This window comes from Rhipicephalus microplus, chromosome X (genome assembly GCF_043290135.1).
Source record: "Rhipicephalus microplus isolate Deutch F79 chromosome X, USDA_Rmic, whole genome shotgun sequence".
NCBI classification, from domain to species: Eukaryota; Metazoa; Arthropoda; class Arachnida; order Ixodida; family Ixodidae; genus Rhipicephalus; species Rhipicephalus microplus.
In genome coordinates, this window is record NC_134710.1 from 186863660 (window position 1) to 186879170 (window position 15511).

General features: G+C 44.1%; 1 protein-coding gene across 4 annotated transcripts in view; it reads right to left on the bottom strand.

Annotated features, from left to right (window-relative positions):
- Positions 1-1016: 1016 nt before the first annotated feature.
- CkIIalpha (casein kinase II subunit alpha) overlaps positions 1017-15511 on the bottom strand; it is a 77334-nt gene continuing 62839 nt past the window's right edge. For all 4 annotated transcript variants that reach the window (XM_037428747.2, XM_037428750.2, XM_037428746.2 and 1 more), the window contains 2 exons: positions 4039-4119; positions 1017-2505 (listed from right to left, as the gene is read on the bottom strand). In XM_037428747.2, coding sequence (XP_037284644.1) covers positions 2408-2505; positions 4039-4119 — 179 coding nt within the window. In that variant the 3' untranslated portion in view covers positions 1017-2407. The remainder of the gene's footprint in view (positions 2506-4038; positions 4120-15511) is intronic.

Consider the following 15511-nt stretch of genomic DNA (forward strand, 5'->3'; position numbering starts at 1 on the left):
ACCCGGGCATGTCGGTGGTGCATTTCGGAAGTGACGAATCGGCGCTGCGTGACGCACGTGCACACTATGTATTTGAAAACGAGGTGTTCCGCGTCGCTGAACCTTGAGTGCACGTAGTCTCGGACGCTAAGCCGCTGTTGAGCTGCAAGGGCGTCTCGAACTGACGCAAAAGCGCTCTGTATTAACGACGCTAACATTAATTATATGATGCATTAAAAAAATTACGATTTAATTTCGGTATTTCAAAATGCACATCTACAAATTACTGTAACAAGTCCCAAATATTAGCTGTTTAAAAGAAATGGTAGCAGAGGGAGGGCTGCACTATGATTGGCGAGGCAACCTCACCTAACTAACAGCGTTGGGCAAGGGAGAGAATCGGTGGAGTGAAACAGAAAAGCACAAATATGGGTGGTGATGATCCTAACGAAGGAGGCATCAACTTTGCGGTTTAGCGTCTTCCCAAAATGGAGCTGGCTGGACTTTCTGCGGCTGACATCGTCACTTGTAGCATTTGGAAAAGAGATACCGAAGGCCAAGCTTTTAATGACTGGACGCTGAATATCGTCACGGGCATCTTGCACCAAGCTCGGTTGCAATCATAATGCGGACAAAATTCTGGCAACAAATTTCAGGTACTGGTGCTTAGTGATTGTGCAGCTGAGCAAGACTGCTCAAGCCAGCCAGCGTTTTGCATGGACGCGCCGCATGGTGATGCAAGTGTGTAATGTCGAGAGAGGGGGGTTCTGGTTAGGAAGGCGTGCTTGTTGCTCCGAGATCGGAGGGAGGGCTTGCTCGAAATTTCAAAGTTCGTATACACTCAGACTAGCCAAATGGCAAAATGCAGACTGGTTTTTTGCACTAATTAAACTGCTAGCAGCACAGCCTCGGAACAAAATTAACAGCAACACACACTTTGCCACCGATATGGCTGTACCGGTGTGTCATAGCGTGATTGGCCACTGATGAGTGCTTGCTATAGTGTAACCAAGAAAGCTTTCCCAAACAGCAAAAGCTAGATTACGTAACTGCAATTTAATAAAGGCAGGTACAAACCAGACAGGACTCTTGCAGGGGTATGAATGTCCTCAATTTCACAAGAGTTCTAAACTCTATTCATCATACCACAAGAGGGACAACATCGTCCTGTTCAGCATGTCAGTGCCAAAGTCCTTTTTCACAATTTCATGAGCTAAGCAGAAACATCTCCACATGTTGCAAATTATAACCACATCACGATCGCAAAGGTCCTTTAGAAAAGTCTGAACAATTGTCAGCTGCCCATTGACTTTGCAACGGCATCTGCATAGCTGTGGCGGAGTAAAGCATAGGCAGAAGCTCGAGCTCATCGGCACTTTCAAAAAACTCTTTGGGACTGGCCTAGCTCTTGAAGACAGTTTGCCTACACACAAAGCATTTCCCAACACTTGCAACCAATGAGTAATACACACACACACACACACACACACACACACACACACACACACACACACACACAAATAAAATAAATCGGACATGGGAAATCTTAAAACCTACAACCCGTGACCAGGGGAAAAAATGAAGGTAGAGTTTATTTGATGTTGCTTTGCTTCACCTTCCCAGGATATGAAGCCAATATCACACACACCAGCTGGCAGATGCACATCGCAATCAAAGCACACACCAAAATGAAATGGATCGAACATTCAAGGGACGAGGAAAACAACATGCGTACATGGGAGACTCAGTCACTCGCGAGTGTGAACCGCTATGCAGCGTGAAATACCTAAGCATTTCAAGCTGGCAGAATGAAGACTTTCTCTGTTCTTCACAAAGTCTTACTAGAGATAAACAGAAAAAAAAGCCAACGGGCAAAAACAAACAAGGCAGTCTTAACTACTGTACATTTGCAGCCAAACTGTGAATGCATGAAAAATTAAAATTAAGATGGAAAAGCAGGCACTTCACAAGAAAAGCTGCAAATGTCACACAACAGTCATACGCACAAAAAGCAAAGAGAGAAGCAAGAAACAGTGTGTACGAGGGTTCAACGAGAGATGGGAGGAAGGAACAGGCGCCCTGCATCTAGAACTTAGTTGCCCACACTCGACACCGCTTGTAACAGCTAGATTTCCCAATTTGAACGAAGATAGATCAGATGTGCAAATAAGAAACACAAAAGGCAGACTTAGCCTAGCCCACACCCTGGTCTTGACAGACTATTGTGTTTTTCTTCAGTTAAGGGCCCTGGTTGCAGTCCACGCAGGGACTGATCTGTTGACACAGGTGGTGGGAAGAGGGGAAGGAAGAAGCCATCTGGTGAACGAGTGCTGGCCGGCCAGCAGGGCATGCCCGGTGCTCCCTTCCGCCTTTCCAGTGGCAGGCGCCCACTTTCCGGGGCACATCTGCTCTGGTGACCCTTGACCCCCTATGTCGAGGTGGTGCTGCCCAGTGCAGCAACGCTGGGTGACGTGACCGGTGACGTTGGCAGCATGCCAAGAGCATTGGAGCCAACAGGAGCACCACCTGCATCCACATACAGAGTTTCGCTTACTACTGCACTTAAAGCATTTGCTATCAATGCACTACCGAAAAATCGAAATTCTTGCTGCCAAGTCCAAGGCCCAAGTGGATACTCGCAGTATGTGAGCAATATTATAATAGAAAGCGGCATTTGTCATGTGTCTACATTTTGCCAAATCACATCCCATTCCCACCATGAGTAACAGTTACCTCGAAGCCCAATACGAAAAAGTAGTTGAAAGACGCACAGTAAGATCTGCAGTACCAACAACAATTACCCAGCTACCATTACCTGTCACAGACCGACTTTTCAAGCTCAAGAAAGCAAAATAAAAGATGGCCTTCATTTTAGGACTGGGGGTCCCATGACTTCAATTTCCCACAACATAAAAACCCTCCCAGCGACCATGCACTTCATTCTGCCGAACACCAAACCAGAAGTGGGCTTGTACCTGTTTCCCAAAAGGCATTCGATGGCAGTAGTTCTTTGCCTCCCATAGTAGCGACGGAAGCTCACTTACTTCACCTAGCCGCAGTGGTTTAAGGTGCGACAAGGAAACTTCACAGAATTATATGGAGCCCCCTTTCAAGATGAAATCCAAAAAACAACAGAGAACCAGGTTCGTGTACACATATACCATTTAGAAAAACCCCAACGGTGGCAATGCAGTAAGTAGCGGATAAGATTCCCAGAGCAGATCAGAAACCCCCCCATAGAGGAGTACTCCGAACAGGCACCCATAAGAAATTAGATGTCATGGGGCTACCAGAACTAAAAATAAGGTCAACCTATTTTGTTTTAGTAGACTCGATAGAGATATCAGTAGTAGACTCGATAGAGATATCAGACTTAAATCACTACTTCTGTGACACTCCACCAGACTGAAACAGTCATGTTAAACTTTCCACTGGCTTGACTTTCACAGATCAGCTGTGTAGCCTCAAAAATTTGGGGATGAAAAAACACTGACAGGTTTATTACGAATAAGAGTTGTGTATCAAAAACCTAGGGTATATGAAAGCAAAAAAAAAAAAAAACTTATATGTTTGGATCAGTATTCACTATCTCTATGCCAAGTGCACTCTTCCTTTTGAGAAAACATTCTACAGAACATCCCCCCCCCCCCACTTTGTTTTTCAGTCAACACTATTATCATTATACCTTCAGTCAGGGTAGATTTTTTTCTTTTCAATGTAGTTGTTTTAATGGTCGCTATATCATAAATGGTAGTCTCTCAAGCGCATCTTGGAGACGTGTTCCTCTTTGTACACGCAGGTTCAAATGTGCTTGAGCCATGATGCCGCCTACCGTGCCATCATGTAATTTCATTGGTGTGAAGAAGCATGGAAGGTTACAACTGTGATGCTAGCAAATAAAAGTGGCCATTATTAAGATGGAAGTGGCTGAATGTCAGAGGTAGCAAGGGACTCTGTCAAAGTCAGTGCTGTCAGACTGCACATAAATAACAGGGCTTAGATTTTGACTATTTTTGAAAATTCAAGCAGCAACAGCCAGAAGAATGACAGCATTCTCACCTGCAGATACAGGAGGAGGCGACCCACTGTGAGCTGTCCGCCTATCCATGAATTTTTGTTGTTGCTCCTTAGAAACTGGATCTGCATAAAAATATATCATAGCCTGTAAACATTACAGTGAAAAAATGCCGGAAACATACTGCAAGGTTTTTAAGCAGAATACATACTTGCCATCCTGGTAACAGAGAAATTCGTAAAACCCCCGAGCGGGAAAGGGGCAGCGATTTTTTTTTTCGTAGCTGTGATGGATTTGCCTTTAGAGGCAAGCATAATCATGTAAGTGAAATTGACGCTCTGAATTATTTTCCCAGTTGTTTGCAACAAAAGACAAAACAAAAACAAATTGCACAAAACAAGAGGGGAGGGGAGGGGGGGGGGTCCAAAGGCAAGCGCAAACATCGACGTTGCAGTCTCATATTAGCTTAAGTGGCTGTACCCACAAGGGTAAAGTTTCTCACTAAGGTGAGAGTCTAAAAGGGGGAGCGCAAATGCTCCCGGAAATTTTTCATCATCAAAACGACTAGCGAAAAAATCTATTTTCATCAAAACAACTCGCGTATGTCTTCACACGTGAACGGACGGGACACCGCAGCTGGCTGTTGCGAAAGCGTGGGTCACAGCTTTGGCTTTGCTCGCTACTACATTCTTTGGACAGGAACACCAACACGCTTCTAGCCTTTTTTACGTCTTTACCACGGGACGCCGCAGCTAGCTGCCGCGAAAGCGCAGGTCAGAGCTTTGGCTGCGGCACCACTGCCCAAAAATGAAGACGATGAGATGAGTGCATATTTGAGCTTGTTGTTGCCACACGATGAAAACAAAACGGCGAACATACATTGTTAAAGATGAAGGCAGTCTCGTCTTTGCATTCGTCCCCATTTCTTGTATGCCTGCTCTTGTGTTTCTGTGAGTAGGCACACAAAGAATGGCACCTTTCCGCAGCAACCATGCTGAATGCCCAGTGAATTACAATTCAAAGTTTCTTTAACTTTCCTATTTTCAATTTCTGACAAGTTAATCTAAATTCCTAAATTACATTTGTTGGATTCAATGTCCCAAAACTACAATATGATAATGAGAAACACCATAGTATTCAGTATTCGTAGCAGAGTATAGAAGCCAACCCTGGCGATTTTTCGAGGTCAATGAATCTCAATGAAATTTACAGGGTACGTTCATTTCCTTGTTTGCGACATTCATGCCAAACTACAGGCTTGAGAGTTTCGCAGAATCTATTCAAATAAATTTTATAGCTTGCCTTCAAACATTCACCTCGCTTGCCAAAATGAATGGCAACATTGTTTGTGTGACTATTTTTGCAAAGTTGAAGTGACAGAACTGATGCACCACTGCAGCATCTACTTGTCTGCTAGGGATTGTATGGGGTTTGGCTTGCGCTTCCTTGGTTGAGCATGCGATTTCCTTTTCCGTGTTGGTGGGCACACAATGTGTGGCAAGTGGCGTTGCGTTGCGGGCCGCACACAATTCGCCATATATTCACCATAACAGCATAAACGTTTTAGCCGATCGCCGCGAGCACAAAATTGGACGGCCTGGACAAGTAGTTTGGAGAAGCAATATTTTCTATTTTGAAGCACTTTAAAGCAGCAAAATTTTCCATTTTGGAGCAATCCCGAGCACCTAACTTTACATCCTGAAGGAGAAGAAAGTAGCACGTACATTCAAGAACATAAATAATTATTCTGGAGCTCTTGTGAAGAGCCAAAAATATTTTGATTAATTGCAAACCTCATGACACCAGAGATCTTCGGAGCACACCATATTTCAGTCGATGAAAAAATAATGTCATGCTGTTGAGCATTTTAGAAAAAGTTGTTCAGTGATCATTTTTGTAGGAAAAAGACAGAATACTGGTTGAGTAAAATAGTACTTCACGAGGTAACATTCTGAATGCACTCATGTAGTGGTTATCAGCAGGTTTGGTAGAAAAACGCAGTGACATAGAAAGCTAGAGACTCACACAGTACAAACTGCATTTCTCCAACATGAATTCAAGGATAAACAAGGTTCTTTTTCTTCGCAGTTGATTATATTGCTGGGTTTAACATGACATCATTTAGCTAGTCTCATTAAGCCAACCTCCTCCAGCACTCATCGCTCTGTGCTGAAACTGAACGATTTACCAAACTTCATTTCCTTTTTGCAGCGGTCTTTTATGTTGCTGGGACATTCTGTCTATACACCAAAAACCCCCTATAGTGCCTAGAAAGCAATGAGACCTCAAGGAGCACCTAATGCATTCGCCCAAGACAACTTGAAGGCAAGAGCCATTTTGTTTTTATTGATATAGCAATTTTATCAATATCTTCGACTGAATTTTGCCATCGCCAGGGGCATAGCAAGAAAAATATTGCATTTTATAAGGGGGGGGGGGGGGCACCTAGCTTTGAAAGGGGAGGGGGTCAGGCGCCACCCGTTTTCAAGGAGCAGGAAGGAATCAAAGACAGCAAGGGACGGGGGCTTGTCATATGAACTTTGACGTTAAAGATGCGATTGCTGGCACGCTCGCTATTTGGCAGGCATTAAAAACAGCTGGTATACCCTTCTCCCTTGTACTCTCAATGCGAAGTGACTGGGCGAAAGTGCTTCGCTTTCTGGAGCGACCATATAGGGGAGTGCACTGAACCTTGATCGCAAGGCGGCCACACCACAATCGCAACATTTTGGAGGTCCATTCGGTGCGCTGTTCACCGTTGCAAATCACTCTTATCTAGAGCAGTGAAACGCGTGCCTGTCGACAGTGTTCTTGGCCGCGGCTTCTATCTCACGTTAGCTACAAGCTTTCGTTGATGCTTACATTATAGCACAAGACTTAACACGCAATATGACCATGTTTGGTACCATTACGGCTTCTCTTTTTACATATTTGTTAAAACAAAAAAAAATTCCAGCAGATGGAGCACCTGGCTGGGCGCTCTAGACAAGCCTGATTCTATCTGTACATGCATAAGCTTGCAAGAGGAGTTAAGGGGGGGGGGGAGGGTCTGTAGTTGCTTTAAGGATATCGAACACCGCACTTGCAGAAAGTTTTCTGCGCGTGCAGAGAGTGTGCGGACCTCCGAAATGGCAACCCTGCCGCTAGTGCACCTCGCGGATGACGACAAGCCTAACTATTTGGTATAAAAACACAATTTATTGGTATCACATTCATTGCTAAGAGCTAATGTGATCGTGACAAATTGTATACGCATTTTGGACCCGATATCGTGCAAGTCAAAAGAACGCTGGGTAAAGGGACAATGAATGATCACCCCAGTTGCCGAAGCGATTTTCATGCTCTCAGCTATCCGAAACGCGAAGCAGAGGTTAATAGCAGAAAAAGTTTACGTGCAGTCTCATGCCTCAAGATATAGCGTAGGTCATCGACCGAGTCGCTCGAGCGACGCAGCCTTCACCACCCCTAAAAGAATTAAGTAATGAATGCGATGAAGTGATGTTTAACTTTTTTTCTTTTTAACCATACGCTACTGACCCTGGAAAGTGAGGGGCGTGCGTGTAACATGGGGTAGCCACTTCACAGTGGGCCTTCCGACACCAGAGCTTCCAGCGATAAACCCCACTACTGAAAGCTGCATGTATTAAAACCAAATTGGGGCTGCTCCGACCAAGATGCATGCTTTCATCAATGAGATAACATCCCAAAATTTTTTATTCAGATTTTATTAATATCAAGTTCGAAAGGGCAGGGTCTTTTGGGGGCTTTTAGCGTAACAGCGATTACAAACACGAATGTGCTGTAAAAAGGCTTCACGAAAAAACTTTTCTGAATGGATATCGAGGAATAAAGTATATTAGAGGAAAAGTGCCAGCACATTCCCATCATTCACGTGTTCTTCTGCAGACGCGAAGCACAGAAAATCAGAGTCCGATATCCAGAAGTGGACGTGACAGATATTATGGTGGCACGCGAGAAGTTATTAGTGAAAATCCCTTCATTTACGTGCCGCGCAACTCTTCAAGCAAGCTATCAGCAGCGTTCGTGGAACAGACGACATCCGCCGATGAATCGCCGCCACAGTTTCACGCTCCCAATTGGACTAGGCGTCACGAGCCCCTGTGGAGAGCACGTTTCGCTGTTAAGCGGAATCGCACAACAAACGTTGCGTCAGCACCAAACATAGCCTCGTGGATTATTTAGGATGCAAGCGTGACCACCGTTTATTCATCTAAATAACTCTAGGTACGAGATTGTGACGTTGGTGGCCCCCGAAAAAAAGGTGCACATGTTTTGACATGCCGGCGTAGATATCGCCGATGATAGACGCTTCCAAATCAGACTTCAGTGCAGTTTGGCACCATTTCCATTTATATTATCAGGATGGTGCAGTAAATTTGATTTGGCACACTTTAGTACAGGAGTGGGATTGCTGAAGGTGTGTACTAAACTGTGTGACGAAATAGTTGCCATGCTGGCTGGCTATTATTGTAAAGAAGTGATCAAACACGATGGCCTGTGCGAGGAACAGCAGCACAGTCTTCAAAAATGTGCAGTCTAATGAAGTGTGCATTGAAAGATTGACAATATTGGTTCACATTTATGAATGGTGAAACTGCCAATGTTGTGTGCAGTGTGTGAATAATGATGCGTCTTGTTTGCAAAAACATTAGCACTCATTACGAGCCAGTGGCAGTAACCGGTTGTCAACGGAACTTCACGTTTCCACATTTTAGTAAACAAAGAAAATGCATTTGACGCGATCATCTGCGAGTATTGCACATTTCAGGGTTTGTGCTGCATGCAGAAAAAAAAAGCACATAATTTCTGGGAATAAAGGTATTAGCTGTTTTAGCTATTAGCATGCTTTAGCTTGGTCAAAGCTGCATATGTACTGGCCCTCGGGGAATACGCGAAGCCATTAAATGTAGTACTCCTAGTACCGCAGACATCATAATGGAAACGGAGGAAATTCTTGTTTCTCATATATGGGTAACTTTACGGCTCAATCTTTTAAAGTGACAATGCACGTTATAAGTTGTGTATCAGGTTTAAAAGAGAGAAATAAGTACACAAACACGCACGCATTGGACGCAACAAGGTAACTGCGCAGAAAATTATCTATGAAATCCTTTCAACAGATTCTTGTCAAAAGGATGTCGACACACGCAGTGCTGCTATGCAGAAAGATCCCGCCGGCAGAACTTCTTGCCAACCAGCACCTGCTCCGAGGGAAGGAATGATGCGCGGGGTGTTCTCTCTGACATCACACTGTTTTCAAACAGGCAGAGGTCTACTCTTGGCTTACAAAAGCAATGTATGATAAGTCACTCATCGCCATTAGCTGTAAAGTCCGTGATGCGGCAATGGATGCTATCTGCGCCAATCTTGCGAAGTGCAGGGAGCTTACAGTGAGGGAAGTTGGCAAGGACAACTTTGCCGTTACGTAAGACTGTACATGGCGCAAACACGGCCACAAGAACCTCAATGGCATCGGCACGGTTCCGTCCCTCGACACTGGACTTGTTTAGACTTCAAAGTCCTGTCGAGCTTCTCCCTAGCTCGCAGTCGGCACAAGGCTTGGCCAGATGGAGCGGAAGAAGTTTGGCAAGTGTTTCATGGCCCTGCCTGTGAGCGGGGGAAATGCCTGGGAGGAGTCAGCTCGATAGAGCCATAAGGGACAAAATTATGGTGTTGGTGCATTTTAGTGGCAGTAGCCTCTGCAAGGATTGCTTTCTATATTGTGAAAATTTAATCGTATCTAAACATCTTTCATAAAGAAACATTCAATTTTAGCTTTCTCAAAGCACAAAATTTGCCTTTTTTTTTTTCAATGTGCCCGTTCCTTTTCGGCCACTTCTGGTGCTAAAATATGCATATTTTGCCCAAATTTTTTTTCAAAGAATGAGAAATGCAATTATCTCATTTAAATTTCAAGATATTTATATAATAAAAAAATTCTATATAAACCTTTCCTAGGGGTAGGAAATATATGGACTTTTTCACGGCTATTAATCTTCACGTCGATTACATATTTTGCATGCACTTCCTCATTAGTTTTCTGCATTCTACACTTTATTTGAAACATTACGAACTACCAATGGTAAACAATTATTTATTTTTTTATTTATTTACAGATGCTGCTGTCTCATGTTTGAGACATTACAGGAGTGGTTACAATATGGATGTTTAGTGACGAAAAGAAAAGGGGCGGTGAGACAAAAGACTCAAGGTTTTCACTTTATCATGTTGCAGGACTAAAAGTGTGCAACTTGCAAGAAAACTAATAATATATTTGAAGTTAGCATAAAAAGTTCTATAAACAGTTCGAACTTCAGTGCTCGAGGGTGAATATTTTAAAAAATTGTCTTCGACTTGCATCTCCAATTGACGGGACCAACAACAGGCCAAAACACTCGATTAGATCATAGTGGATGTGAAAAGAGCATGTAATATAGTGACACATTCCAGCATTCTTTCTGCAATGTGCCTAGGATTTATAACTCATGCCTATAATTATCAAAAACCATCTTGTTGCACAGCCTGGCAGAAGAGCCTTGAAGCTGGATTATGGAATATGGTTCATATCACCCTACAATTCGCTCCTATTGCATTCATTGCTCCACACTTGCGGTGCAACTGCAACTCTCTTAGTTATGTATACCCGCCCATGTTTATTTGTCGTTTTTACCTAAAAGCACGGTCGTGAACCACTGAGTTGATAGGAGCGAAGCCCAGTGGGCAAATGAACGAGAATATGTGCATACGCTCAATGAAAAGTCATGTGAACGAATGGTGCACCCAGATGCCCCCCTCTTTGCTAGGCTGTTCCGCGTAACAGACATCCCCCCACCCTCTTTTGAGCTCCGTACTGCCATAATTTCTGTATTTATTTTTCGAACGCTGCCATCATGTTATAAAGAAAGTTTCACGGCAATAGCAAGCAACGAATCTGATTGCTACAAATTGTAGGGCTGGCAGCAAACTACTGTCTTAAATCCGATATCGCATAGCTCTACAAAACAAGGAGAGATGCTCTTTTCGCCGTCTCTTCCCGCTATGGAAGGGTTCACGAGCTATTCGCGCTGATGCTCTGCCATGTTCGCGTGCGCATAGCAATTGCGGCCACGTCCTTAGGATCAACGTTCACAGCTGCTTCTGAAGCAATTGCAGCCTTTAAAAAGGTAAGCGAGTTTGGTGCTCAATGACACTAATGGCGCAGCTGTTTCACTCCTGCCAACATCCCAGTACATCATGACTCACGCTATGCTGGAACTGCAGAAACACAGGAGCATAAACATGGTACACTGAAAATTTGCACATGTTCATTTGAGTTGGATTCAGTGTTCACTGAAAGGGTACCTGCACGTCAGATTTATTGTGATGTCATGGCCTAAATGACATATAACCCTGATTTTTTTTTCCAGTTTCCTAGTCGCTAGGGCCCTACCAACTTTGGAAACAACCAACAGCAGGCAAAGTTATCCCTTATCAGCCAAAAGGCTATCTTTACCCATATCACTAGTTGGTCATACTGACCTTAAAAATTATTTTCGAACTGCCATGAAATTGAAATGCATGAGTTGCCATGTGCATATGTTTTACTGACACAATAGCCCCATATGGCCCACGTAAAAGAAAAAAGAATGCCAGATCTGTCTCCCAAATCCACACCAGACAATAGCCCACAGCCTTAACAGACTTGTCTCGACCCTTTGAAAAAGCAATGGGCAGCAAGAACTAATTACGAACTTTTGACAACAGAAAATAGTTAACAGGGTGTCTACCAATTACATTTTTCCAAATTCCCTGACTTTTCCAGGTTTTCCATGACCATTTCAAGCAAATTCCATGACCGGTACGTCTGCTTGGAAGAAACTGCGCACTGGAAAACAAACTCCTGAGCGGTAAAAAGAAATTATGAGGCGCTCATATAAAATGGAAACCATGCTGCTTTATTGCATTCCCTTGTCTGAAAGCATTTTTTACAATAAATAAAATATTCAAAGACACAATAATTGTCCCTCGACAAACAGAAAAGCTTGTTTACTTGCATCGGCAATGCCTTCACTGTTTCAAGGATTCAATCTCTTGCTGCAGCATGGAGACCTGAAGCTGTGCGTCTTCCATCAGTTTTTGCTTCTTTGATTCAAGCTCTTTCACAAGAGCCGCAGTCCTCTTCTTTTTCCTTTCAGCATCCAATACGTCCAACCGTTCCTTCTTTTTCCTCTCCAGGTCTTCCTTCCATTTGATGTTTGAACTTCGAACCATGTCTATCATCTTGTCTGTTACGTCAACTTCTGCAACACCACCTGCTGCAGACACCTCATCGTACACTAACCTTTGTGCTACAAGTGACTCCTCCTTCATATTTTCCACAAGACATTCCTTGTTCACAGAAAATCCCCGCTCCACGGAAGAATTTCCATGTGAAAGGCACAGCACAATCTTCACAAACAGCAGTAGCTCTTCATGAGAACTTGCACAGAGTTCCACCCACAGCTTCTCCAAGCGCTCTCTTGCACGATAAAATTTTCGCAAACGCACTTGTGCAGTGCTGTTCGAGCACACTTGTACATATGATCTACTTGCTCTCTCTCCTTGTAGGCCTGTAAGGCGCCCATGCTCTATAAGTACTTTAAGTGCAATGTTTAGCTGCTTCTGGCCAGCTTCCACAGAAGCGGCACAAACTGCTGGGTTTAAGCAACTGGCCCCCCTTGTCAGCTTGTATTTCAGAGGTGATCTTTCGATTATCTTTGCTGAACAGGCCTTAATAAATAAGATGCATTCTTTTTTGACACTTACCACCGCAGTGTGAGATGGTTTAGTGATCTTTCGCAACTCACTTTTGGCGGCAAGGCCTATGTCAAAGGCAGCTATACCAATGATGTTGTTTGGGTTCTCCAGATCAATTTTTATCAGTTTTGAAAATGTGCCTGCAGCATCCAGCTTTTCCTTTAGCACGATTCGTCCCAGCAGTGACCGCAACAGGCCGTCCAGTGCTGTTGCAAGAAAAGGTAGCATCGGCTTTTCTGTCTGAAACTCAGCCAAAAATGGCTCCAATTCTTCTGAAACTGAAAGCATAAAGGCCAGCTTTACTGGCAGCATCTCGTCTTTCACAGCCGTCTCGACATGAGCATAGCTGCCACACGCTGGAAGTTTCTTTTCTTTCTTGACATGCTCAACATATTTGACCACATTTGGGAGGACTTGCAGTGCCCTAGCAAGAGCCTTGCCATTTTAAAGCCAGCGCACTGGGCAAAACTTTAGCGGAAACAGTATGCTCCCTATGAAATTGACATAGTCGGCTCGGCGTGCAGGGACGTTTTTGAACAAGTTGTACAAGCTTCTAAGAAACACTACTGTGTTCCACTTTGTCACATTGTGGCCTGTTTTAAATGCACCACTCACAATGTGCAGTCCGCAGCTTCCAATGTCCACAATATTCTGATTTCCATCAGACGCAGAAAACTCTTGCTTCAACGACTTCAACAACTTCAAATTGACGTTTGGACCATCCATCGAAAGTTGAAGTATTTTTGCCGGCTCAATGTTCTCAGTGGCCTTTTTGAAAGCGGCAGCTAAATCTTCTGCGCGAGTGTGTCCTAAAAAACAGGACGTCAGGTAGCGGGTTTTGACAACGTAGTCAGCTGGGTCCCAAAACCTGATCAAAACGTCCATTTGCTCTTTCTGAGCAATTTTGTTCAGGGACTCGTCAAAAGCCACGACCACATGTGGGACACTATGCAGCTTTGATAGCAGCCTGTTTCGGAAGTACGGGGCTATACCGTAACAAATTGTATAGCCAACTTTGTCCTTACCAAGTTGCAACTTCTTCGCGACGTCGCACGTGGGGAACATGATGAGAAAAAGCGCCGCTGACGCTGCTGCTGAATGAAACGATCCATGGGTCGCTATAGTGCTCAAACACCAAACAACTTCTGCTTTCGTGACACATTTTTTGACCAGAAACCCATTTAAGGATGCCTTCCCGTCAGGCGCGACGGCCACCGGTTTAGCAGGCACGCTTTCAGCACTCGTGCTTGACACAGTCGATACACATTCACTCGTAGTCGTAGCAGTCATGGAACACGGCAAGTTGGGTCCAGCACCGAAAAACGTGCGGATGTTTGTCTGGGAAGCACTTTGCACAATGCTCACAGCAGTTAGGTGTTTCTTGCTCACAGCGTGACTGGAGACAGCAGCGATGCCCATATTGCTAAGCGAGAAAGTCTTCTGGCATGCTGCACAGTGAGCCTTACTTGTATCGTTCGGCACTGCTCTAATCCATGAGGCGTGCTCGGATATTTCCGCGTTCACCCAATCAGGGTTAAACGAACACTTCTTCGCAAGAGGCATAGCAACTCACTGCATGCTCACGGCATCACAAGAAGAATGGCAATATGGCTGCAGCCCAGGCATCTTGATATGTGGATTGGATCCGATCTGGATTACCATATTTGCTCTACTACTGTTTTTGTATCCCAGTCCAATTTACGCACCTGTAAACTACACATTTCAGTAAAAAAATAATTACGACTCGCATATTCTGTGCACCTTGCCCTCTGCTGATGGCACTTCCAGCCTAACCAGAAAACCCCCAAGCCGAGCCGAGATCGCGGCCAAGACAAACATGCACAATTTTATGCGCGTGAGTAACGTTGTACTCGGAAAGTAGAAGTGCCAGCTATGCACTGCTTTTTTTTAACTATGCTTCTGCTTAGCTGTTCTGTGTGGTTTAAGGAGCGATTTTTAAAGCTTTGATTAATGCTAATGAATATTTTCGTGGCGATCTGAAAGACTACAGTCAGTTTCCATGACCTGGCCGGATTTTTCAGAAATTCCCTGACTTTTCCCTGACCTTTCCAGGCGTGTTCAAATTCCCTGACTTTTCCAGGTTTTCCAGGTTTTCCAGGTTGGTAGACACCCTGGTTAAGAGCCACTGTTTACCACTCTCTAACTTTACCACACTTTGACTGGGCTTACAGTGAAGCCCCGGATATATTGAATCTGAATATGATTATGAAAAAAGTTCTAGTATATATAGATAATGTGACACAATCTATTCTATACAGTTGAGCCCGCTTATAACAAACCTGAGCATGACACGGCATTCGTTCTCTGTGTCCCGAAGTTCATAGTAAATGAAACACAGCTTTAAAAAAAAGTTGCGAGTGAAAACACAATTCTTTTTTCCCAAAAAAAGTCCGTGATGCACTTGTTTCAAAAAGCATAAGCAATAAGAATTGTCTTGGAGTTTATTTAGAGCGGCAGCATGCTCTTCGTCGAGGCCCGTGGCATATACAAGTTGCCTGAAGTTATTAATGTAGCCAATTGAACACGCATGCTTGTGGGCACTGGCTCTTAAGTTTCGTCATTCTCGCCATCCGATACAGTCGATGACCGATTTTTCGGACCCTCAAGGGACCGCGAAAATGTCCGACAAATCGGGCAGTTCGAAAAAGCAAATGTGCCCCCAAAATGCTCCTTTTATTGCTTACCATTGAGCTGGAGGGC